The sequence below is a fragment of the Anabrus simplex genome, chromosome 2 (assembly GCF_040414725.1).
Source record: "Anabrus simplex isolate iqAnaSimp1 chromosome 2, ASM4041472v1, whole genome shotgun sequence".
NCBI classification, from domain to species: domain Eukaryota; kingdom Metazoa; phylum Arthropoda; class Insecta; order Orthoptera; family Tettigoniidae; genus Anabrus; species Anabrus simplex.
Window position 1 is genome coordinate 609,063,723 of NC_090266.1, and position 26,158 is coordinate 609,089,880.

The 26,158-nt window shown below is 40.4% G+C and overlaps 1 protein-coding gene across 3 annotated transcripts in view; it reads right to left on the reverse strand.

Annotated features, from left to right (window-relative positions):
• Positions 1 to 26,158, reverse strand: part of tw (Protein O-mannosyl-transferase 2) — a 213,547-nt gene that overhangs the window by 159,297 nt on the left and 28,092 nt on the right. The window contains exons 1-2 of one of the 3 annotated variants that reach the window (XM_068225826.1): positions 3,031 to 3,119; positions 1,933 to 2,019 (exon numbers count right to left, since the gene is read on the reverse strand). The exons of 1 other annotated variant lie outside the window; for it this stretch is intronic. In XM_068225826.1, coding sequence (XP_068081927.1) covers positions 1,933 to 2,006 — 74 coding nt within the window. In that variant the 5' untranslated portion in view covers positions 2,007 to 2,019; positions 3,031 to 3,119. Of the gene's footprint in view, positions 1 to 1,932; positions 2,020 to 3,030; positions 3,120 to 26,158 lie in introns of those variants that run through there. One more of the 3 variants, XM_067139237.2, reaches the window with a different exon arrangement.

A 26,158-nucleotide genomic window follows, 5' to 3' on the forward strand; every position in this document is an offset into this window, starting at 1 on the left:
ATGTCACAATAAGGTGAATCAATCAATTCAACTCAATCAGTAACAACTGATCTGCATTTAGGGCAGTCCCCCAGGTGGCAGATTCCCTACCTGTTGTTATCCTAGCCTTTTCTTAAATGATTGCAAAGAAATTGGAAATTTTGAACATCTCCCTTGGTAAGTTATTCCAATCCCTAACTCCCATTTCTATAAATGAATATTTGCCCCAAATTGTCCTCTTGAATTCCAGCTTTATCTTCATATTGTGATCTTTCCTACTTTTAAAGACACCACTCAAACTTACTCGCCTGCTGATGTCATTCCACGCCATCTCCCCACTGACAGTTCGGAACATACCACTTAGTTGAGCAGCTCGTCTTCTTTCTCCCAAGTCTTCCCAGCCCAAATTTTGCAACATTTTTGTAACACTACTCTTTTGTTAGAAATAACCCAGAACAAATCGAGCTGCTTTTCTATGGATTTTTTCCAGTTCTTGAATCAAGTAATCATGGTGAGGGTCCCATACACTGGAACCATACTCTAATTGGGGTCTTACCAGAGACATATGTGCCCTCTCCTTTACATCCTTACTACAACCCCTAAATACCCTCATAATCATGTGCAGAGATCTGTACCCTTTATTTACAATCACATTTATGTGATTACCCCAATGAAGATCTTTCCTTATATTAACACCTAGTTACTTACAATGATCCACAAAAGGAACTTTCATCCCATCAACGCAATAATTAAAACTGAGAGAATTTTTCCTATTTGTGAAATTCACAACCTGACTTTCAACCCCGTTTATCATTATACCACTGCCTTCTGTCCATCTCACAACATTATTGAGGTCATTTTGCAGTTGCTCACAATCTTGTAACTTATTTATTACTCTGTACAGAATAACATCATCTGCAGAAAGCCTTATCTCTGATTCCACTTCTTTACACATATCATCGATATATATAAGAAAACATAAAGGTCCAATAATACTGCCTTGAGGAATTCCCCTCTTAATTATTACAGAGTCAGATAAAGCTTTGCCTACTCTAATTCTCTGAGTTCTATTTTCTAGAAATATAGCCACCCATTCAGTCACTCTTTTTTTAAAGTCCAATTGCATTCATTTTTGCCAGTAGTCTCCCATGATATACCCTATCAAATGCCTTAGATAGGTCAATCGCGATAAAATTCCATTTGATCTCCTGAATTCAGGATATCTGTTATCTCTTGCTGGAATCCTACAAGTTGAGCTTCAGTGGAATAACCTTTCCTAAACCCAAACTGCCTTCTATCAAACCAGTTATTAATTTCACAAACATGTCTAATATAATCAGAAAGAATGCTTTCCCAAAGCTTACATGCAATGTGTGTCAAACTGACTGGCCTGTAATTTTCAGCTTTATGTCTATCACCCTTTCCTTTATAGGCAAGGGTTACCATAGCAACTCTCCATTCATTTGGTATAGCTCCTTCAAGCAAACAATATTCAAATAAGTACTTCAGATATGGTACTATATCCCAACCCACTGTCTTTAGTATATCCCCCGAGACCTTATCAATTCCAGCAGCTTTCCTAGTTTTCAACTTTTTTATTTTACTGTAAATATCATTGTTATCATAGGTAAAATTTTATACTTCTTTAGTATTAGTCACCTCCTCTAACTGGACATTATCCTTGTAATCAACAATCTTTGCATACTGCTGAATGAATACTTCTGCCTTTTGAAGATCCTCGCATATACACACCCCTTGTTCATTAATGATTCCTGGAATGTCCTTCTTGGAACCTGTTTCTGTCTTAGTAGTATTATTTTTGTTTAAATTTATTTATGACAATAAATCAAATCTAAATTTTAGTGCATTGATATAATGTTCTTTTAAATGTCAACAAATCACATAATAGAATTCTAAAAATGAACCAAGCAGAGGCAAAGTACTGCAACTTACCACACATGATCTGGTTCTGCTACTTTATGAAATCTACTCCAAACTGTAAGGATGACCACCACTCCAAATACCATCCACCAGGATGATCTGAAATGAAGAGGGCAAAGAAAAGAAAAAACTGAGTGGTAAATTGAAGGAATTATAATTGTTGAGTTGATTATGTGTGCAAGTACAGAAGGTATTATGAGTAGAATTTTGTAAATAATATAAATATATTAAGGATGAGCTGCTTGTTTAATAGAAAAATTGTTAGTGTTAACTGTATAATATTGTATTTTAGGAAAACATCTTCTTTTCTTTTTAATTTAAAATTTAGTGCTTGATAATGTATTTTTGTGTATCATCTGCCACTGAGGTAGACACCTCATTTGCAAATAAAGTGATTTTGATTTGATTTGACCTTAATCTAGGGGCCTGCCCATTCAAGGTGGTAACAGACAATTTGGTTCATCTGGAAGTCCTGTTTAGTGCTTAACCACTTTAGCTCATTTAATGCCAAGGTTATGGATAGTGCAAATATTATCTTTCACTACTCCAAGTACTTATATGGACTGTACAAATATGGCTTTCCCATTATCTTAAACTACTGGCAAAAGCCAATAAAACTGAGCAAGTTGGTTAGAGTCATGCAGCTGTGAGCTTGCATTCGGGAGAGAGTGGGTTCGAATCCCACCGTCAGCAGCCCTGAGATAGTTCTCTGTGGTTTCCCAATTTCAAATCAGGCAAATGCTGGAGCTGTTACCTTAAATAAGCCCACGGCCACTACGTTCCCAATCCTAGCCCTCCCCCGTCCCTTCATCGCCGAAAACCTTCAATGTGTTAGCGAGACGTTAAACAAGTAGGAAAAAAAAAGAAAGCCAATAAAAGGCAATACTAAAGGCAACGTGTTGGGAGCAAGGGATCAAGGGTGTTGAACCCCCCCCTCCCCGAAATAAAATATGACTTGATAAATTTAAATGGCACATATGTGTTTTTGAAAATTTACACCACTGAATTAAAACTTTTTTTTTTTTTTTTGCTAGTTGCTTTACGTCACACCGACACACATGCGTATTACTGAGCCTCCTTCTTAGTCCACCAATACTCATCATCAATTACCTCTCAGCGACACATCAGATAACTTCCACTGCATACAATACAACTTTCAACAACACGCCGGAACCCAGCGCACATCGGCACAAATATGGCGTGCCACTACGGCTCCTCTTCGCAGTCAGAATGAGAAGATGCCTCACCCCAGCTTTAACGCTCTGACTCTGCAGTTGCCGTATACATTCTAATCTCTCCACAGCAGTTCACAACACAAGCAACTCTATTCTATCTCACCAGACCAGAAAAGAACAATAACTTCATCCCGAAGTCCGCCATACTTTATTCCACGGAACAATATCAATTTGTCTCACCGGCATTTCACACCGATGTCTTCACATCACATTCGATGCTACAGAAGTCAACTAAAATAATAAGCGAAAGTTTCAACCCGCAACATTTTCATAATTAGCAATTACCCATATAACTAGCAATTACCCACTAATAACTGTCACCATTGTTGCCGTTCAAACGCACGGAATACCCATGAATCTCCATCCACACTGACCAGTCTCCGTACCGATCTCGGCACTGCAACTGAAAAACTTCCAGCTTGATGCCTATAAAACCTCATTTGGCTATGAAATATTTCCCTACCCCCGGTGATTTTAACTAAAATAAACTGCTCTACATATTTCTGAAATGTCAATACTAATTCCTTCTTCCAACTTCTAAAACATCAGGACGCACTTGGTACTAAAATTTTTTTATCCTTGCACACCAGCTGCTCTTGTGTAATTATGTATATATTTGTAAATTCTCAACTATTCAATTAGATAATGTAATTACTATATAGTTACCAACTATTGACATTAGTTTTTATTACAAACATTTACGCTGAATGTTATAATGTAAATATTTTTAAAACTTTATCTCAACTGTTCAACTGAACAATGTAAATACTGTATAGTTACCAACCTTTGACATTAATTTTTGGTTAGAAACATTGACGCCGAACACTACACCTTTTCTCCCTTAATTGTTTTAATGTAAATATTTTTTAACTTTTTATTTTCCTATGATTGCGTCAACTGTTTCTCCAGAGCACCACTGCCGAACTCTACTATGTTAATTTTAGGCATTAGTGCTGACTTTTCATCTATAAACCTATATGTTCAACCATCACTTTTGTACAACTATTTCCCATACTTAATTTTTGTAATTGTATTAATAATATGTATTAATTTGTACATGTCAACTACTAACCAGTTACCTGATTTTTTACCTTGAGGTGATATTTTGACTGATGATGCCCTCAATGAAGGGCGAAACATGTCTCAAGTGGAATCAATAATAAATTCCTAATTTATAAAATTTATATGTATTGAATAGGTGGAAAAAACTAACCTTTTAGCATCCTACATACCACTTAGTCAAGCAGCTCGTCTCCTTTCTCCCAAGTCTTCCCAGCCCAAACTTTGCAACATTTTTGTAACACTACTCTTTTGTTAGAAATAACCCAGAACAAATCGAGCTGCTTTTCTTTGGATTTTTTCCAGTTCTTGAATCAAGTAATCCTGGTGAGGGTCCCATACACTGGAACCATACTTTAGTTGGGGTCTTACCAGAGACTTATATGCCCTCTCCTTTACATACTTACTACAACCCCTGAATACCCTCATAATCATGTGCAGAGATCTGTACCCTTTATTTACAATCATATTTATGTAATTACCCCAATGAAGATCTTTCCTTATGTTAATACCTAGGTATTTACAATGATCCCTAAAGGGAACTTTCACCCCATCAACACAGTAATTAAAACTGAGAGGACATTCCTATTCGTGAAACTCACAACCTGACTTTTAACCCCATTTATCATCATACCATTGCCTACTGTCCATCTCACAACATTATCGAGGTCATTTTGCAATTGCTCACAATCTTGTAACTTATTTATTACTCTGTATAGAATAACATCATCTGCAAAAAGCCTTATCTCTGATTCCACTTCTTTACACATATCATTGATATATATAAGAAAACATAAAGGTCCAATAATACTGCCTTGAGGAATTCCCCTCTTAATTATTACAGAGTCAGATAAAGCTTTGCCTACTCTAATTATCTGAGTTCTATTTTCTAGAAACAGTGCCACCCACTCAGTTACTCTTTTGTCTAGTCCAATAGCACTCATTTTTGCCAGTAGTCTCCCATTATCTACCCTATCAAATGCCTTAGACAGGTCAATCGCTATACAATCCAACTGACCTCCTGAATCCAGGATATCTGCTATGTCTTACTGGAATCCTACAAGTTGAGCTTCAGTGGAAGAACCTTTCCCAAACCCAAACTGCCTTATCTAAAACAGTAAAATTTGAAATTATATTTCTTCCCTTTTTCTTTTTTTTCCTGACTTTAAACTTGATAAATCACAAATAACAGTTGAATAGACAAATGGTGAGCTCGTCAGCTCTGATCACGACATTGACCTAAAGTCAAAATTTTAGTCACAAAGTGAGCTTGTAGTTCAAAGTTACACGATTTTCAAAGAGCACTTTTGCTCCACTCAATTTACATTCTAGGAGACTGAGCTCCGAAACTAGCCTCTCCAAGGCACAATTTTCTTATCTAAACATAAGATAAACCTATAAAATGGAGTTCACTGTCTTTTCTGCTAGGAGGCAGAACACTTTCACTCCTTCAGAAATATACTTGGAAACATGTAAGATCCTATCTGGGCTTATGGCCCAAAGTTACAGAGGCTAAGCCTATACTACAGAGGGTGACTTCAAGGTTTACATCACAGATGGCCTTCTAAAGGGAGCTGTTCAAATGCACGTAGAAGGTGTACCTCCAGTACAATACAGGGCAACCAGCCTTTATTAACAGTAATCAGAAAGAATGTGTAAGATGCCCAACCCTTAAAGTATGATGATGATGATGATGATGATGCTTGTTCTTTAAAGGGGCCTAACATGTAAGGTCATCAGCCCCCTTTGAAGAATGAAGGCATCGGCAAAAGAAAGGGAATGTCGACGAAGGAGGTGAAAATGAAAGATTCTTAAGCATTGCAGACCTAATAACGCCACGGTCGAAAGAGAACAAGTATTGACCGAGGGCGGTCAGATAGGAAAGATGAAATTGAGGAGCTGGACAAGAATAAGTGGAAGCAATGCCAGACTCAGCTACGTGGACCGTGGTTGCCAACCCACCCACGCTCCCAAATTAAGAGCCCTAGTTTCCCCCTTTAGTCACCTCTTATGATAGGTGGAGAATACTGGATGTGTATTCTACCACCCCCGAGACCGCTGCCCCCAATCGGCTGAAAAATCATACTACACCCCCCTCCCCCAACGAAAGATAAAAAAAGGGAGAAATGGGTTAGGGTAAACCTTAGTAAGTTATTGTATCATTCTGACTTTAGCCTAAAGCTAGTAATACCCTCACTATAGGACCACTATCCGGTGAATGTACAAATGTTACCTGGGTATTCATTTGTTATAATTTTGAAATTTTGTAATCTTATGATAATGAAAAGGATGAATGGACAAGTTTTATGGATATTTTCATACTAAAAAAAGAAAGAGAGGCCAGAAATGTTTGGTCTAAAATATATTACAGTAACATACCAATGACATGTGAATACTGATGAATACTGATGTAGCCTAAAATAGTTTGATATTTTTCTCTTGCATATCCGCCAGTTTGAATGGAAGGGATTTCCTTCTGGGGAATAGGTATGTGGCCTGCTCCCCTTCATAAATGAGTTGGAATAATTGTATTTAGTCATAGTCTATTATTTTGCTATATTTTGCTTTACGTCGCACCGACACAGATATGTCTTATGGCGACGATGGGATAGGAGAGGCCTAGGAAGTGGAAGGAAGTGGCCGTGGCCTTAATTAAGGTACAGCCCCGGCATTTGCCTGGTATGAAAATGGAAAACCACGGAAAACCATCTTCAGGGCTGCCGACAGTGGGGCTCGAACCCACTGTCTCCTGATTACTGGATACTGGCCGCACTTAAGCGACTGCAGCTATCAAGCTCGGTGTCTATTATTTTAGTTTTCAGAATACGTTATTCAATAATATTACTTATGCCTACATGTGGAACTAACCACAACACATTAGACACATTAAAACATAACAGGCCAATACGTCAACATCGCAACCAGTGGACGAATCTGTCAAAAAGTTGAGTTTCCTATTTCTATACAGACTGCAGAGTGCTGGCCTTTTGACTCCAAGTTGGCAGGTTCGATTCTGGGTTAGTCCGGTGGTATTAGAGGGTGCTCAAATACGCCAGCATCGTGTCGGTTGATTTATCGGCACGTAAAAGAACTCCTGCTGGACACAATTCCGGCACCTCGGCGTCTCCGAAAATCGCAAAAGTAGTTAGTGGGGCGTAAAACAAACAACATTATTTATTATGAAATGATAACCCAAGTAAATTAATGTTCTCTAGGCACACTCAGTCACGTTTTACGAGAGAAAGGTGGTGAAGCAATCTCGCAGAGGGAAGGCATATAAAACGCATAGAAATAACACGAATGTGGGTACGACTGGTACAATGGTTATGAGGTAAGCGGGAACGCGGGTTTCTTATTATTTCTATTTCTGTACCCGATATAACGGGTCCCGGGTATTTTCGCTTCAGGTAATCGCTGTAACGCGTACACGGGGGGCCAGGTACTCAAATGCCAGGGTCGTGTCTTAAACTCTACTTTAGACCGCTTAAATGTGAATGGGAGTTTACCCTTCCCTAACTGCCCATCATTTTGCTCCTTGGGATCAATGGTAACTATTATCTGCGCACTTTTTAGCGATAGATTTACACCCTAGTGCTGGATCGGTCGACTTCGGTTATCTTCGAGATTCGTATCGGCAACCTTTGAAATACAAACTAAGAATCGCTTATCATCGCTGTGCGACATCTGGCGTACCCTTTAAGTACTCGTACTGTTGTTGTTTACACAGCAAAGCCAAACTATAGAATCCATGCTAGGAACACGTTTCGCATCGGGAAATGTTATATAGTATTATAATTATACTGTGTGTGTGACACAGTTGTTGGCGTAAGATAATAAAGGCTTAGAAAATTTATATCGAGCGATCATATTATCGATTCAATTCAGATTTCATTTCCATTCAGTTGGCAGTACTACCGGAACCGGCAGTACTCCCTTCTTACTCCTCAACCGAGTACAAAAATCTATCACTAAAAAGTGCGCGTACAACAGTGGCGACACGTGCATGAAACGTCTGGGGGTTCACTTCTGTGGAAAATAACATATTCAGATTTATTGTTACGGTACTTGATAGTTACACAGATGTAAAATTGCTTGATTGGCAACGCGACTTTCTTTTGAAGGCACACAGCTTCAGCTCGAAGAAGTTACCAAACAATGAAGATTGAAAGACAGGGAATATGAGGTACCATTACTTTAAGCTGATCCAAATTCCTCTGATTTTGAAGAGTTGCTTGCCTAGGAATAACTGCTTCAAGAGCGTGTTAGGCAGACTACTGTTATTTGTGTGTTGACCTACTTTGCTGTTTACCTTTCAAAAAATGCGCACGCTTGTTGATGCTATGCAAACGGTGATTACCAAAATATTCTGGCTCATTGCGGTTAATTACTTCAGAATCGTAAAATCATGAAATTAAAATCTCTTCAAAACCTACCACTTACTGCAAATTGTAACCGACAGTGCTTCGGCTAACTTTGGGGCTGCTCGTGTCTATCGCTGGTCCACTCGCCAGCGATTCCTGGGCTATGTATTCCTTGCTCCTCACAGCCCCTCGCCAAGCGCACCCTCCGTACGTCCCACCCTGAAATTGAACCACTTCACTGGTTCCGGAGAGCAACCAGTGTTGGTGTAAAAATCAGCGCTACGTACCCGAATATAATGAGCTAATTAAAGGAATAGGCTCTTCATTAACCATTTTACTAAAAGTTATCTACCGTATTTCTAGGGGGTTCACTGAACCACTGAACATATAGAACGCGCCGCCACTGATGATGATGATGCTTGTTGTTTTAAGGGGCCTAACATCGAAGGTCATCGGCCCCTACATATAAAGATGAAAAACCAGACGAAGAGGCATAGGCGCGGAGAGATTGTCAGCATGTCAACAACTCCATTGCGAATTCGAATGCGGTGGACCAGAAGAAATTGAGTGAGCGGAACGGATGGCCCATAAACAATCACGAGAATCTTAGTTCGTAAGCAAAGACTTCCAAACTGAACTGAACATTGGAAGTCAAAATATATGTGTGTGCTCATTACTCATCATCTCACCAATGTCGTGGCAATATGCTGAAAACAGGAGGGAATAAAACGAAATTAAACTACTGTATGATAGATACAAAATGCATGGAACAACCTACGTATCAGAAATATTACGAGTTATGGCCTTCACTAAACGCAGGCCAAACATGGAAAGGTGCCAAAGACAAGTAAACCAAATGACCGTCACCAATGGATTATGCAGAAGGCCGACCTCCTTTGCACAATAAATACATTTCGCAATACTGTATTATACAACTTTAGGTAGCCTACACGTCGTGTCTCTGTTGTCAAGAATATCGTTAGATCAAATGAGCTTCATTTGATATGAAGAAAAATACAACGATTAAAATTATGATTGATACAGCATGACCTAAATATCATTTGGTAAATGTGAATCATTTTATGAATCATTAAATATTTACTGATGCATGGTTATGATCACATAAACAGTCCAATAAAATAGATTAGTTTTACGTTTTTATTGGAGTCTTTCTTCCACCACTTTTACACAAAACTAAGGCTAAGGCGTACTAACACAACATGGTTTTTTCTCTTACAAGTTGTCTTGCGTCGCAACTACACAGATAGGTTTTATGGCGACGACGGGCTAGGAATTGGAAGAAAAATGCCGTGGCCTTAATTAACGTACAGCCCCAGCATTTGCCTGGTGTGAAAATTGAAACCATGGAAACCATCTTCAGGGCTGCCGAAAGTGGGGTTCGAATCCACTGTCTCCCGAATGCAAGCTCACAGATGCGGGTCCCTAACCTTACGGTCAACTCTGCTCGGTGACACATGGAAGGTTTTCAGCGACGCAAGAATGGGAAAGAGCTAGAACAGGGAAGGTGACGGCCGTGATCTTAATGAAGGTACAGCTCCAATATTTGCCTGGTGTGAAAATGGAAGACATCTTCAAGACTGCCGACAGTAAGTTTCGAACCCACACCTGCCGAATGCAAATTCAAAGGTACGAGACCCGAGCCGAATGCCCAACTTGCTCGGTTTTCTTTTTTTTTTTTTCATATAAATCCCCGCAACTGATGGGACTACAGCCCCGTTGGGCCTTGGCCTGCCAAGTATCCGCTGCTCAGTCCGAAGACCAGCATATTACGCGACGACACGTGGTCAGCGTGACGAATCCTTTCAGCCGTTATTCTTGGTTTTATAGACCGGGAAAATAGTTTTATTAAAATGGTTACGTGCAGCGGGTTAAAACAAACTCTGTCATCAATATTGTATGTATTATTACGTACGATATTTTTATTTTCAAGAAATCGGCGAGATTCAGTGGCCGAAGAACATTAAGACCTGTTACGGCATGCCTTCGGAAGTTTACACAATCCCTATTGACCTATCCAAGGCTTTTGATGGGGTAGATCATGGGAGACTACTGACAAAAATGAGGGCAGATGGACTCGACAAAAGAGTAACCGTATGGGTGACTAACTTTCTAGGGGAAAAAACAAAACTCAGAGGATTAGAATTGGTGAAGTACTAGGGCCTATCTGATACTGTAATGATTAAGAGGGGAGTTTCTCAAGGCAGTATGACTGCACCTTTTCTTAGATTACCTACTGTGCTCATGGGGTGACAGTACCTCATGGGGAACACCGTAAGTACCTAGGTGTTAATATAAGGAAATACCTTCACTGGAGAAATCACATCAACGGGAATTTAAGTATGGATATGAGGGTATTTAGGGGTTGTCGCAGGAATGTAAATGATAGGCCGGATAAGTCACTGGTAAGACAATTAGAGTATGGTTCCAGTGTATGGGACTCTCACCAGTATTACTTGATTCGAGAACTGGACAAAATCCAAAGAAAAGCAGCTCGATTTGTTCATGGTGATGTCCGACAAACGTGTAGTGATACGAAAATGTTGCAAACATTGGGCTGCAAAGACATGAGAGTAAGGAGACGAGCTGCTTGACTAAGCGGTTATGTTCCGAACTGTCAGTAAAGAGCTGGCATGGAATGCCATTAGTACATGAATAAGCTTGAGTGGAGCGTTTAGAAGTAGGAAAGATCTCAATATGAAGATGATATTGGAATTCACAGGGCCAATATGGGACAATACTTGTTTATAGGAAAAGGAGTTTGAGAATGGAATAATTTACCAAGGGAGATATTCGATAAATTTTCAACGTCTTTGAAATCATTTAAGAACAGACAACTGATAGGGCATTTGCCACCTGGGCGACTGCCCTAAATGCAGATTAGTGATGACTGACTGACAAACCATTTCTAGTAAAATGCGTCATTGTTATTTCTGTAGGCAAGGGCATGTTATGGTGTTGTGGAAGGGATAGTTGGTCTAAATCCTGAAATATGGTAAAGGAAAGGTACAAGAAAGTGTGCACCTTCGACCACAGCGACTCATGAGGATGAGATATGCAGGTTAAAGAGCACTTAATTCACGTAATCTACTTTTAGGAAACGAGGGCGATGTGACCAGAACCACACCTTGACCTACCTTTAACTCCAGAAACAATTCAAAACTGTGGAAAAACATCCGGTAAAGACTTCCACATATGACCGGACACAGAGTCCTAGGGGCCCGTAGGTAGTTGGTAATTTAGCAAAAAACAACTTGTATTCATTTAACGCACTTTAACTTTTAAAAACAGCCTTAAAATGAAACAGACAAGTACCAACATTTTTTACACATTGTAACTGTTACATTATTTTATAACTGCAACTATAAAACTACAACGGTTCAACTTCCGCAGTATTTCCAAGAACAATTCGCCGGTTCCCCCATCACAAATGTAATAAATTTCTTCAAATAACACGATACCCTTTTACATTATGTTTAAATAATGAAATTCAACCGAATACGCAGTATTTCACTGGCGAAATAGTAAACATTCGTTGTATTGTTATCGATTATTGCAGCTCTTCGTATTCAATTTGCTGCATTTTTGTCACCGATTGACTAGGGTCTAGTGCAGTCGAGAAGACAAAAAATAAAAATTAGCAAATTCCTGTATTCCGATAACGTAATTGTAGTTCTGAGTAGGTTGTTCAAATCAACGGCGTAATTTATACTTGCACCCTCGATCTTGCACCGGGTCGTTTCAATTAACCAATTGAAATATCATACGTCTAAACGAAGTTCAGAATTATTGTAGTGTAGTTATATTATTAGAAATTATCGTGTTTACTGTGTCCTTGAGTAATATTTGTCAAGTAGGGTAAACATTTCTCTTCTGTTAGCGCGTAGGTATAAAGAACAATAACCCGACTAAGTATCAAGTATTTAGTTTTAACGTTAGTCCTATTCCTGGTCTAGAAAACCAAGAATGACGGCCGAGAGGATTCCTCGAGCTGACCACATGACACCTCGTAATCTGCAGGCCTTCGGGCTGAGCAGCGGTCGCTTGGTACGCCAAGGCCCTCAAGGGCTGTAGTGCCATGGGGTTGGGGTTTTCTAGTCCTATTGTTTCAGTAAACCTGTTATAACTAGGATAAGCCTAAGTGCAGTTTTGAACTGCAGTGTACTTATTTTACTAGATATTATCTTGCCTGCTATATTCGTGTGTTACACTTCTGTACGGTAACCCTTTCGATATTTCAGCACTTAATTAAACGGCAGTTTTCATTTTTATTAGAGAATAGGTGGATAACATACTAATAATAATAACCTGTCTATTTATTTAGCTTTGTTGTGTAATCGCTGTGTAGTTCTTCCGAATTTCAACTTTCAACAGCAATTTTCATTTCTGTTTAGGCGTAGTAATAGCTAGGGCCCGGATTTTTAGGTTTTGACCTATTTTTCTGGCTATTTAATTAACAAATTTCAAGATATATATTCGTTTCACGCTTCCTGAAGCAGAATATGTGAATTTCGTTGTACCTAAAAATACCTCAATGAAGGGTTGACACCTACAATAATCTAAATAGCTCTTTTGCCTTCTTCAAATGAAGTACTGTTATTTTCCCACTGAAACTTATCGTAAAATGATTTCCACCACTATTATAAGCAGTAGGATGGAGATAGGACAGGGTTACTACCATTAAATGCAGCACTTCCCATGCCTCCCATTGCACTTGACATCTGGTGATAACTTCATGCAGCTGATAGAATGTCATGAGGAACGTAGCGGTTTCGAAGCCAGTCACTCACAGAGAGTACAGCTGGCAGGAAACGTGGTGAATGGTTGCTACACAATACTAAAAAAAAAAAAAAAAAAAAAAAAGAGGGAAAACCTATTTTAAAAGGAGGACAATGCCGATATAAGGAGGGCACAAAAATACACATAAATACAATTTATCCATTTTCATATTATACAGTAAATTCTTCATCATCATCATCTGTTTACCCTCCAAGTTCGGCTTTTCCCTCGGACTCAGCGAGGGATCCCACCTCTACCGCCTCAAGGGCAGTGTCCTGGAGCTTCAGACTCTTGGTCGGGGGATACAACTGGGGAGTATGACCAGTACCTCGCCCAGGCGGCCTCACCTGCTATGGTGAACAGGGGCCTTGTAGGGGAATGGGAAGATTGGAAGGGATAGGCAAGGAATAGGGAAGGAAGCGGCCGTGGCCTTTAGGTACCATCCCGGCATTTGCCTGGAGGAGAAGTGGGAAACCACGGAAAACCACTTCCAGCATGGCTGAGGTGGGAATCGAACCCACCTCTACTCAGTTGACCTCCCGAGGCTGAGTGGACCCCGTTCCAGCCCTCGTACCACTTTTCAAATTTCGTGGCAGAGCCGGGAATCGAACCCGGACCTCCGGGGGTGGCAGCTAATCACGCTAACTACTACACCACAGAGGCGGCACCACAGTAAATTCTTACAAAATGTAAACAACGAAACTAATTTACACGCCTTGCTGGTACTTTTCTGAAGATTCAGTTGCCTTCACGAGTGTCTAACATCTATATACAGGATGAAGCGAAATTCGCGCACTCGGGCATCGCAGCGCGACTCCTCACATGCCAGCAATAAAAAAATGTCTCTCACAAAACTTCGTCCTGCGAGTATATCCGACAGAAAAAGGACGTTGAAGAGTGGCAGTCTGGCAACACTGTAACCACATGTAGGGGAACTACCTCCGTCAGCACGTAACGAATGTGGAAGATATTAGCAGGTCTAGGTCAGGCCATGTTTCGGCATAATTCTTACTAGCCAGAAGGTGCTCGCATAATAGCGTTACATCCGTAGCGGCATGAATGTAAGGGTTGTCCCACGTGGAAACCGGGCTAATGGAGACTGATCATTACTGCTTAGCCGCGCGTACTCAAGTTCGATGAAATTTCTGTTTCTATTTACTTTTCTTTACTTTAAGATTTATTGTCCGGGTGTCCGGTATATTATGATAGTGCCGCGTGTAGACACTTAGTTGATTTTTGTAGAATTTACACTACGAATGCGGTTTCGATTCGTCAGCTGTTAATATATTTTATTTTCATTTTTTGGTATTCACATTGTTTATGTGAGACGTTGATCTACCGATCACTTGTAGTTTGGTTTATTGGGACAAGTGTAGGTAGACAGATTTTTAATTGTAGTCGTAGTTATAGAAAATTGGAAATATTTCCTTTTGTCTGTTTTATATTGTGGACTTGTGTTTTACAAATTTAACGACGTAATTGTTTCATAACCTGAAAGTTGGTTTAGGAAGAACATTTTCAAGTGATTTATCACTTTTCTTTAACTTCAGTGTTTGACATGTCTTCTAAATGCATAATGAATTAATATTTTTCTGCATTTCGCAGTTTTGTTCCTTCAGAACGATGTAACGAAAGATCCCATCGGATCAAATGTTGTTGGTTCCTTCTGAACATCTGCTTGGGGTGATGCATGTTTCAGTATTGTGATTCCTCTGTAACTTAAGGGTGTCACGAGATGACAATACATGGTGGAATTTTTATATCTGATTGTGACAATTGCTGTTAACTTGTAATAAACACCATGCTTTCAAGTAATACGAATCGCAAATGAAGCATGCAAATAAAGTGCTGATAGTTTGAAATGGTAAGCCTACCCCACATCTTCCCTGGAATCAAAACCCTCTTATTATTAATTTCCCTGGCGTGATGACTGGGTGTTTATGACGTCTTCGCAATTCATTTCATCCTTATGTCACCACCAAGCCTTTCTAGAAGACATGTATTATTATATTATTATTATTATTATTATTATTATTATTACTATTATTATAAAGCTAAAATATAAATTTGTACAGCATTGTGAGTGGTCGTAACCATCGTTCGCTGGTTTATTATCTTCCTCGGTAGATCAGTGGCGGTGTCCGACCCATGATCACGGGTTCGATTCGGAACAATCATGCCTTCCGCATCGTATATACATCTTGACCTCATACTTCTGACTTACTTATGTAGATAACGAAGTGCTGGTATTTTACTCCCGTCTACTTCTACATCCTTGTATGAAGACGCCACGGCTGCTGTTATAGGAGTAATATACTTTTCTTTTATAGGTAGATCTACTAAAATGAAATGCAATCTTTTAGGGTTAGTGTTCTCTTTTATTGTTTCGAATCGAACCCGTGATCATGGGTCGGACATCACCACCGATCTACCGAGGAAGCTAATAAACCAGTGAACGACGTGTACAACCGCAGGTAATGCTGTAAAATTCCACAGTTCAATTTGATATTATTATTATTATTATTATTATTATTATTATTATTATTATTATTATTATTAATAGTGCATGGCCTCTGGAAAGACTTGGTGGTGACCCAATGAGAATGAATGGCGAAGACGTAATAAACACTCAATATCCAAGTCAGGGGAAGGGTACGAGGAGGTTATCTCAAGAATTGAGCCGGGACCATCGGACCAAGGGCAGGCATTCTATCCATTTAGACACAAAGCCGGGTTTTAATTTGATAAACACTATACTACCATTTCCACTGATCAGGCGTTGAGTATTAGGCCGTAGCCTGTCAAACAGCCTTGACAACGCAGCAGGCTACTCCAGTGGCTCTAAACGCTTAAGGGCCTTTACACACTAACGTTTTTCTATCGTCCTTGTCGACCGCAAAAAATGGTTCATGTGTGGTCGGTTGTCGCTGCCTTGCCGTCACCATACCCAGGGTATAATGCAATGGGAAGAATGCTTCCCTTTTACAGACGAACGTTTTCTCGACCACACGTGAACCATTGTCGCCAGCTGCAGCCGATACCGTCCACTGACCACAGCACGACTGCCATTTCACTTTCCACATGGGCGACATTTCAGCGACATCGTGAAAACGGCGAAAAGTTCCGGCTGGCATTTACACTTAAGAAAATGGAAATTGCAACGCCATGAAGGCATTGGTCGTTTGTGTTGATTTTCAAGATATGGAACGATGCCATGTAGGTATGTAAACGATCAAAGTTTCAGATCCATTGGATTGTTGCTACAGGTCTCCCCATGTGATTGGTCGCGGAGGAATCAACTCCAGTATGCGGACTCTGGTGTAGCGTAGTTGAGTTGCAGTTTGTGCAGTGAAGTGTTCCCCGTCAAACATGCCTCGACGACAGAGAAGAGCACGCTATCAACAACTGTCGCCGTTTGAGAGGGCTCGCATAATTGGGCTGTGTGAGGCTGGATTATCGCTAAGGACTGTCGCTGCACGTGTTGGCCGACAGGCATCTACGGTACAACGTGTATGGCAGCAGTGGTCAAATGAAGGTAACCACACTCGTAGACTTGCCACAGGCCCAGCGCGACAGACAACTGTGAGAGAGGATCGCCGCATCATTCGCATGGCTCGGATGGAACCCCATGCAACAGCAGCGCAAATTCGAGCAGCTGTAGCACCCCACGTTACACAACAAACAGTTGGTAATCGCCTGCGTGCAGCTGGCTTACGAGCCCGTGTCCCTGCAGAAGGTGTTCTATTGACCCCACAACAGCGACGTGTAAGGCTGGCCTGGTGTCGAGAAAGATCGACGTGGGTCGACGAATGGCATAGGGTTGTCTTTAGTGATGAATCGCGCTTCTGTCTTGCCCGCAGTGATCGCCGGAATCGTGTGCGCCGACGTACCGGGGAGAGGGGCCGCCCAGATCTTACTGTCGAGAGGCACACAGGGCCAACACCAAGCATTATGGTCTGGGGAGCTATTGGCTTTAATGTGAAATCACAATTAGTGCTTGTTGAGGGCACTATGACTGCTCGACAGTACGTTGATAGGGTAATCAATCCAGTGGTTGTTCCTATGATGTCGAACATTGCTAATGGGATGTTTCAGCAGGACAATGCCCGGGTTCACACTACACGCATCTCCAGAGAAGCTCTCCACGACATCACAACCTTAGAATGGCCCGCCAGATCCCCGGACCTCAGTCCTATTGAGCATGTGTGGGACATGATGGGTCGACAACTGGTCAACCGTCCTGAGCCACTCACAACTCTGGAACAACTGACCCGTGCAGTGCAGCAAGCATGGGCCACAATTCCTCAGGAAGCAATCCAGGGCCTTATTGACTCCATGCCTCGACGAATTCATCAACGTATTGCAGCTCGTGGTGGGCACATCCTGTATTGATTGTTGTCCAAACTTGCGGTCAGAGGGACCTGAAAGTGTAATCATCGAATCACAACCGAACACTCGTCCTGCATATTCAATTGCAGCAATGTAGCACCACTCCTTCTGGGTGTTGCAATTTCCATTTTCTTCAGTGTGTCATGATGGAGCCTTTCGATAAGGGCACGTTAATTGCCGATATTCAAACTCAACTCGCTGTATAGGACTACACTAGTGACGCGTATTGCAACAGAACTGAGGTCAGAGCATGGGAGAAGATTTGTGAAGTCTTTCACAGTAACTTCCAGGTGTTAAGTACAAAGGAAAAAAATGGAATAGGTAAGATTTAGGCCTACATATATTTACTTAAAAAATAGTATTCTGGCATATTCTAGCAGATTTAAAGCTAGTAACAGTAACTGCTAATTCAAACAATCATGACATATAAACTCACTGTCAACGAAATTTCAGTCCTTCCAGACAAGTGTCTTTCGTTCAAAATCTTCTCCATTGCCAGACAACTTCCTCCTCGACAGACACAAAGTAATTCGCAAATTCCTCACGCGTAGTGTTAACAGATCTTCTGCTTATTGTGGGGCAGTCTCTCAAATCTAGGAATCCTTCACATTTGAGGGTGCTATCGTAATTTTTTTTTCAAGATGGCGTCAGCGAAGGATGTATAAGTGAAGATAGCTCCCGGTTCTCTTGCGAAATAATCGGGAATAAGTGTGGTGTAAACAAGAAGCGAGTGAAGAATGGTATCCAGTGTGAAAAGTGTTTAATTTGGTACCATTTTGAGTGTATATGTAGTGCTGGTTTTGCTAAAAATGAAGATACTAGGACCTGTGTTAGCTGTGGCGAGAGCAATTTGAATAGCGGTAACAAACCTAGGTCTACAACGGTCAACGAATCGCTGGCGTCTCATTCCTTGGAGGATGGAGGTAATGATAATGTACTGGTAATTCTCTCTTTATTGCAACAGGATTTACAAGCATTAAAAGAGGAGAATGAGATTTTAAAGGAGAAGGTACGATTACTGGAATCGAAAGTACCGGTACCAGTAAACACTCAGAACACGGGTGGCTCCGTAAATTCTAGCACGTGGTGTCAAGTTGCTTCAGATTCTAGGAGGAAAAGAGTACAGTTAAATAAGGACAACTTTGTAATTGACACTAAAAATAGATTTTCAGCCCTGAGGGAAGTAAGCGATACGCAAGGTATCCGCACGGGAAGCAGTCAGATGTATAGCGCAAGACCCGTTACGAGAAGCGGCAAAGTTCGGCCTAAAATCCCACAAAGTGCACCGGCGAAAGTATCGAACATTCTCATATTTGGTGATAGCCAGGCGAGGGGAATTGCGGAGAAAATGAACAATAAAGATATTGCGGCATCGGCTGTCATCTATCCTGGGGCCCCAATGACGAAGGTATTGGAAAACACGGAGCAGGCGGCAAGAAATCTCGGAAGTCGTGATGCAGTAGTGATCATCGGCGGGACGAACGACGTAGCTCACAACGACGCTAAGAATGTCATTTCTTAACTTTAATGTACACTAGGTAAGCTGACTCACACTAATATCTTTGTAGTGAATGTGCCCCACAGGCATGATTTGATTAGAGACTCGTGTGTGAACATTGAAGTGGACAAAGTTAATACAGATATGGTTAAAATTTGTAAACATTTTCGTAATACCCAGGTAATTGATAGCAGCAGTTTCGAGAGACACTGTTACACAAAGCATGGCCGTCATCTAAACAATTCAGGTAAACAAAAGATAGAAAATATTGTTCTAGATTTTATTAATCTTAAGATATGTACTGTAAAAAAAGGCAACTCCCTTGAGTTATAATACTGACCAGGAGAACTAGTAGAAAGAGCCAGCCGTACTTCAAGCTGGCTCAGCCAACTAGAAAATGAAACTCAGGAAAGTAAGGAATTTCAAGTTAACCAATTGCAACAATCAAGTTTTAGGGAGGAAGGGGGTCTGAGATTGCTCTTGGTAAACTGTCAGAGTGTAGTAAATAAACAATTAAAATTCGGTACATTGATGGAATCTTATGAGACTGATGTGGTGATAGGAGTGGAATCGTGGTTGAGAGAAGGGGTGGGTAACAGAGAAGTATTTCCGGAAGGGTACACAGTCTATCGTCGAGACCGAGGAGATAAAAAGGGAGGGGGGTGTTTATTCTGGTGAAGGAAACTTATTGTTCATATGAATGGTTTACCGATGAAAGGGATGAAATATTAGGGATAAAATTAATTTGTGATAATATGATGGAGGTGGGAATTATAGGAACATACAGGCCAGGAAGAGAGGAAAGGGACGTGGACATATTTGAGAAAATAATAGATTATACTCATAAAAACAATAATAATGATGTGGTAATAATTGGGGGAGATCTAAACTTGCCTGAAGTTGAATGGAATGGAGTTACAAGTGAAGCCCATGAACAGAAACTGGCAAATAAGTTAATCTGGGAGGGAGGATTTACACAAGTAGTACAAGAACCAACTCGTCTCAATAACTTACTAGATGTATTCTTGATTAAACCATGGGAAATTGTTGATAAAACTGAGGTAATTGAAGGAATAGGTGACCATAAGGCTGTAATAATGGATGTAGGACTGGTACCAAAAAGGCTTAATAAGAGGGTCACACAAGACAAGAAATTGTACAGAAAAACTAAAATCGATGAATTTGGGACTTACCTTAAATCACAATTCAGTTGTTGGATAAGTGAAGGGAGTAATGTGGATACACTTTGGGCTAAATTCAAAGGAATCATTTGGGAAGGAGAGAAGAGATTTGTACCTGTTGAGAAGGGTAAAATGACCTCAGACCCTGTTTATTATACAAGGAAAATAAGAAAATTAAAAATAAAATGTAGAATAGTAAACAGGAAAATCAAAGAAGGTAGGGAGAGTAGAGAAACTAGAAAACAGCTAATGAGGGAACTGAATACAGTGAAAAAGGAAGCAAAAGAGAATTATATGAATGGCATTCTTCAAGAGCGAAATGACCACAAAGGGAAATGGAAAAAGCTGTATTCATATATTAGGAATCAAAAAGGAAAAGGAATCCACATTCCTACAATGGTGGGAGAAGGGGGTGAACACTATTTAATAGATACTGAGAAAGCAAACCTCTTTAGTAAGGAATTCAGATATTCAGTAGATGATTGTCAGGAGTTGGAAACCGAAACAGAAGATACAGAAGGAGGGAGACAGAGGGAAACAAGAAGATTCTCATTCACAAATGAAGATATTTTCAGAGAAATCCAACTGCTTCAGCAAGGAAAAGCAGCAGGAAGTGATCAAATTACTGGGGAGGTGTTAAAGACAATGGGGTGGTACATAGTGCCTTATTTAAAATTTCTCTTTGACTATGTCATAAATAATAGTGTAATACCAAAGGAATGGAAGGAATCTATAATAATACCAATTTATAAAGGAAAGGGAGATAAAAGGAAACCGGAAAACTACAGACCAATCAGCCTGACCAGTATAGTTTGTAAAATACTGGAAGTTTAATATCAAAGTACATCAGAGGGATATGTGATGATAAAAATTGGTTCATGAGGAGCCAGTATGGATTTAGAAAGAAATTTTCTTGTGAGGCACAATTGGTGGGATTTCAGCAGGACATATCAGATCAATTGGATTCAGGAGGCCAGTTAGATTGCATAGCCATAGATCTTTCCAAAGCCTTTGATAGAGTGGAACATGGAATATTATTAAAGAAATTGGAGGGAATAGGACTGGACGTAAGGGTTACACGTTGGGTGAAAACATTTCTAAATTCAAGGGTTCAGAAAGTCAAAGTAGGAAATAACGTATCGCAGGAAGAGAGAGTTGGGAAGGGAATTGCACAGGGTATTATAATCGGTCCGTTACTTTTCTTAATATACGTAAATGATTTAGGGAATAATATAACATCAAAAATAAGGTTGTATGCAGATGACATAATTGTTTATAGGGAAATAAATACCATTGAGGATTGTTCAGAATTACAAAGGGACCTTGAGAGTATCCAACAATGGGTTGAAGAGAATAATATGAAGGTTAATGGAGGCAAATCAACTGTTACAACATTTACAAACAGGAGTTATAAAACTGAATTTGAATATACTTTGGATGGGGTAGTTATCCCAAAAGATGGCAAGTGCAAATACTTAGGTGTAAAATTTGAAAGTAATTTGCACTGGAAGGGTCATGTGGATGACATTGTTGGGAAAGCATACAGATCATTACATGTCATAATGAGGCTACTTAAAGGATGCAACAAAGAATTAAAAGAGAAAAGTTACCTAAGTATGGTTCGTCCATTATTGGAATATGCAAACAGTGTTTGGGATCCTCACCAAGAATACCTAATAAAAGAAATAGACAGTGTGCAGAGGAAAGCAGCAAGGTTTGTAACAGGGGATTTCAGGAGAAAGAGTAGTGTATCAGAAATGTTAAAGGAACTAGGGTGGGAAACTTTAAGTAAGAGAAGGGAGAAAACTAGACTTATAGGGTTATATAGAGCCTATACAGGAGAAGCAGCATGGGGAGATATCCGTGAGAGGCTTCAGTTGGAAAATAATTATATCGGCAGGACTGACCACAAATGTAAAATTAAAAGAAATTTTAGTAGACGCGATTGGGGTAAATTTTCATTCATTGGGAAGGGTGTAAAGGAGTGGAATAGTTTACCAGGGGTAGTGTTCGATCCTTTTCCAAAATCTGTACAGATATTCAAGAAGAGAATAAACAGCAACAGAGAAAATAAATGAAATGTTAGAGGGCATTCGACCAGTGCAGGTTAATGTAAATAAAAAATGTGTGTGAATAAATTAATTCCATCCCCTAGTCTAAGGAGTTTGGACAGCCAAAGTAGGGGACTGCCTGTAGGGGTGAAGTACAGTGGGGACTTCGAGGGCCCTGGGACCGCTACGGTAGCTGTGAAGGCCCTTCAGGAACTCTGAAAAGTGGTGGCTAAAGGGGCTCTGGTTAAGACGCAGCAGGTCGTTATGGTACTTAGGTTCCAGAATGGGTAAAGGAAAAAAGAAAAAAGTAAATAAATGCAATGTAAATTTTAATCTTATACCAGTTGTACAGTATCATTTGAAGTAATTCCACATAAAGTATATCAGTTGACTATATTTGTAAGTAGTTCAGGAGATATTATTAGTAGAATTTTGTAAACAATATAAATTTACGAAGGATGAGCTGTGTGTTTAACAGAAAAAATTGTTAGCATAAATTGTATAATATTGTATTATAGGAAAATTTTGTTCTCTTGTTAATTTAATATTTAGTGCTTGACAATAATGTATTTTAGTGTACCATTTGCCACCGAGGTAGGCACCTCATTTGCAAATAAAGAGATTTGGATTTGATTTGATTTTGAATTATAGCCGGCCCCGTGGTGTAGGGGTAGCGTGCTTGCCTCATACTCGGAGGCACCGGGTTCGATTCCCGGGTAGGTCAGGGATTTTTACCTGGACCTGAGGGCTGGTTCGAGGTTCACTCAGCCTATGTGATTAGAATTGAGGAGCTATCTAACGGTGAGATAGCGGCCCCGGTCTAGAAAGCCAAGAATAACGACCGAGGGCTTCGTCGTGCTGATCACACGACACCTCGTAATCTGCAGGCCTTCGGGCTGAGCAGCGGTCGCTTGTCAGGCCAAGGCCCTTCAAGGGCTGTAGTGCCATGGGGTTTGGTTTGGTTTGGATCGTAACTATACCCATCACCATGCTTTACGAAATTACGCAATACACAATACACCTTAACTATATCTTCAGCTAAGCCAAATGACACATTTAATGGCCTATGAATCACTCTCCGCTTATTCGCTAGAATCCCGAAAGTGCATTCTACTGTTCTCCTATCATTAGATAAACGATAGTTGTCGTAGACAAAACTTTCCTTGCATATGGTCATAACAAATTATCCGAAAGAGCAAATCCCCATTCCCCGATTTAAAAAAAAATGGTAAAGCTATTCCATTCTCTGTAAGTGGTTTGGAGTTCGGAAGATCAAGTTCATTATTTTGCATTTTATAATAAAATGGACGGTTAGAATAAACTGTAGAGTCTGACGACCTCCCGTAGGATCCCTATGTCAACGTAAAGTTATAGTTTGAATCAGCGACGGCTAAAATAGAGAAAAGAAATGTTTGTAATTACAAAATAGTAATTTTATTACACGAATGTATTTGCCGTCTATAGCTCGAAGACAGGTAGGAAAATGGGCTCGTTTTTTTCAAAATCTGATGCAATCTTCAGCCAGGTATACTTGTAGGGAGTAGGAATTCATACTGTCAATGACCGAAGTTCCAGTTGCCGAACGAAATTACTCCATACGCGGTGATGCTGGCCGGACCAAATTTTGACGCTGGCTTTAGCCACATAATGTTGTCATATTGAACTACAGACGTGGTCGAGCTGACGACAAAGAAGCGTATTTTTGTGATCGACAACGACGACAGAAAAACGCTTATGTGTAAGGGCCCTAAGACTTGACATTCCCTAAGCCAACTGTCGGGGGAAAAAGGGGGTGGGGGTAACCTAATGCTAGTGGTAGCCCACATCTTGATCCCAGCATACGCTACTGGTGTTATGGTATACAGTAATTCGCCGAACTTTTTAGGCGTTCCTTGTAGGTTAATTTCATTAAGTACTGGACCTTGTAAATAGATGTACCATATTCAACACTATAATATACAAAAGTGGAATGGAGCAATCAATATGCAAGAGATCTTCATACAATGTGAATTCACATAGGGCTGCCTTTCCCCTTGACAAAATTATGCGTACGCCACTGAGTAGGCCTATCTTCAACTATGTATTAGGTATTTTTATGTCGGTCAGATCAGTGTCTTGGGAAGTCCACACAGCTAATAGAGACAGATTAAGCGCGGCCCGTTCCCACAATCACACAGCGACGGTATGAAACTGTCAGTCGATGCAGACTGCAGCGACCGTTCGACAGCAAGAAGCAACAGCTGAATGATAACCAGTGAGACAGTGAAGTCCACGCCACATACAGCGCCCTTCTAACGAAGTTTGAAAATGTTAATTTACCATGTACAGTATGAACCAACACTAAAAAATAAAAAAGTTCGAAATTGTTCAATGTGCTCGTTTCGTTCTATGACTGCAAGTCAAGAGATGTTAGTCCCAATCGTTATCGGTTGAAAGCAATGTCTTCACATCATTTTTGTGTCTACACACACAATGCGTTGTGCATACGTTCTGATCACATTGCCAATGTAAACATATTGTGCTCATATGCAAAACAATGTTCTTATTTACCAATGTCTTCCACATGACGATGTTGATCATGATACTCATGAGCGATTGAATTGGAGATGGCTGCCGTAGTGAAGAAATGGCGCTGTACTAGGCTCGGCGGATGCAATAGGAGGACGTGGCATATAAGAGGGAGGACGTCAGACCTCGTATGGACTGCAAGAGTAACAGTTGACTACAGGATGGGTAAGACACGAAACCTCAGCACTAGTGATGAGCAGTCTGAGACGTGGTCTCGAGGTTTCTCGAGACTAACGCAGGCACTATTTCTCGAGAATTTCTCGAGAGATCTCGAGAGCGTTGTCCCCGCATTCTATGGCGAGCAACGTGTCGTAGGCCTACGGGTAGACAGAGCTGAATGTTGTTTGTGTCGAGTATGCAAACCACGCGCCTCCTCCATTCCGTAATACGTGTCAACAAGAGACTAGATGATGATGATGATGATGATGATGATGATGATGCTTGTTTTAAGGGGCCCAACATCGAAGGTCATCGGCCCCTAATGGAACGAGATGGACGACATGATATATATGGTAGTTAAAATTTTAAAATGTATCCACTGACTAGAGTTAAAAAAATGGTGATGAAGAAAAATGAGTATGAGATTAAAACAATCAGTGGATCTAATTCGCAATGCCTTATTTTATAATAAAATAAGAGAAAATACAGGAAACAAAGGAATAAGGCATTGCCTGGTAGTACAGATAATATATATATACATATTATAAGTTAGACGTTAAAATAACACATTAAAATACGTTACACAAACTAAAATGAAGTCAATGGGATAAAAGCGCAATTGACACAAAAACACTAGGACAAAGGATATCATAACACACCATAAAACAGACCATTATCCCTCATGAAGCGGATGACGAGGTCTGCTGACTGCACGTCATCTCGCATAATAAGGGAGATTGTACTCGGGAGGTTAAGACCACGGCGCAGATCGACCAGGTCCACACACTCCGTAAGGATGTGTACCACGGTAAGATGATCGTTGCAAGTACACACCGGAGGGGGTTCTCCTTACAATAGATGGGAGTAAGTCAGGATACCGTGGCCGATCCGAAGACGATATAATACCACTGCTTCCCTCAGAGAGGCCCGAAGGGAAGTC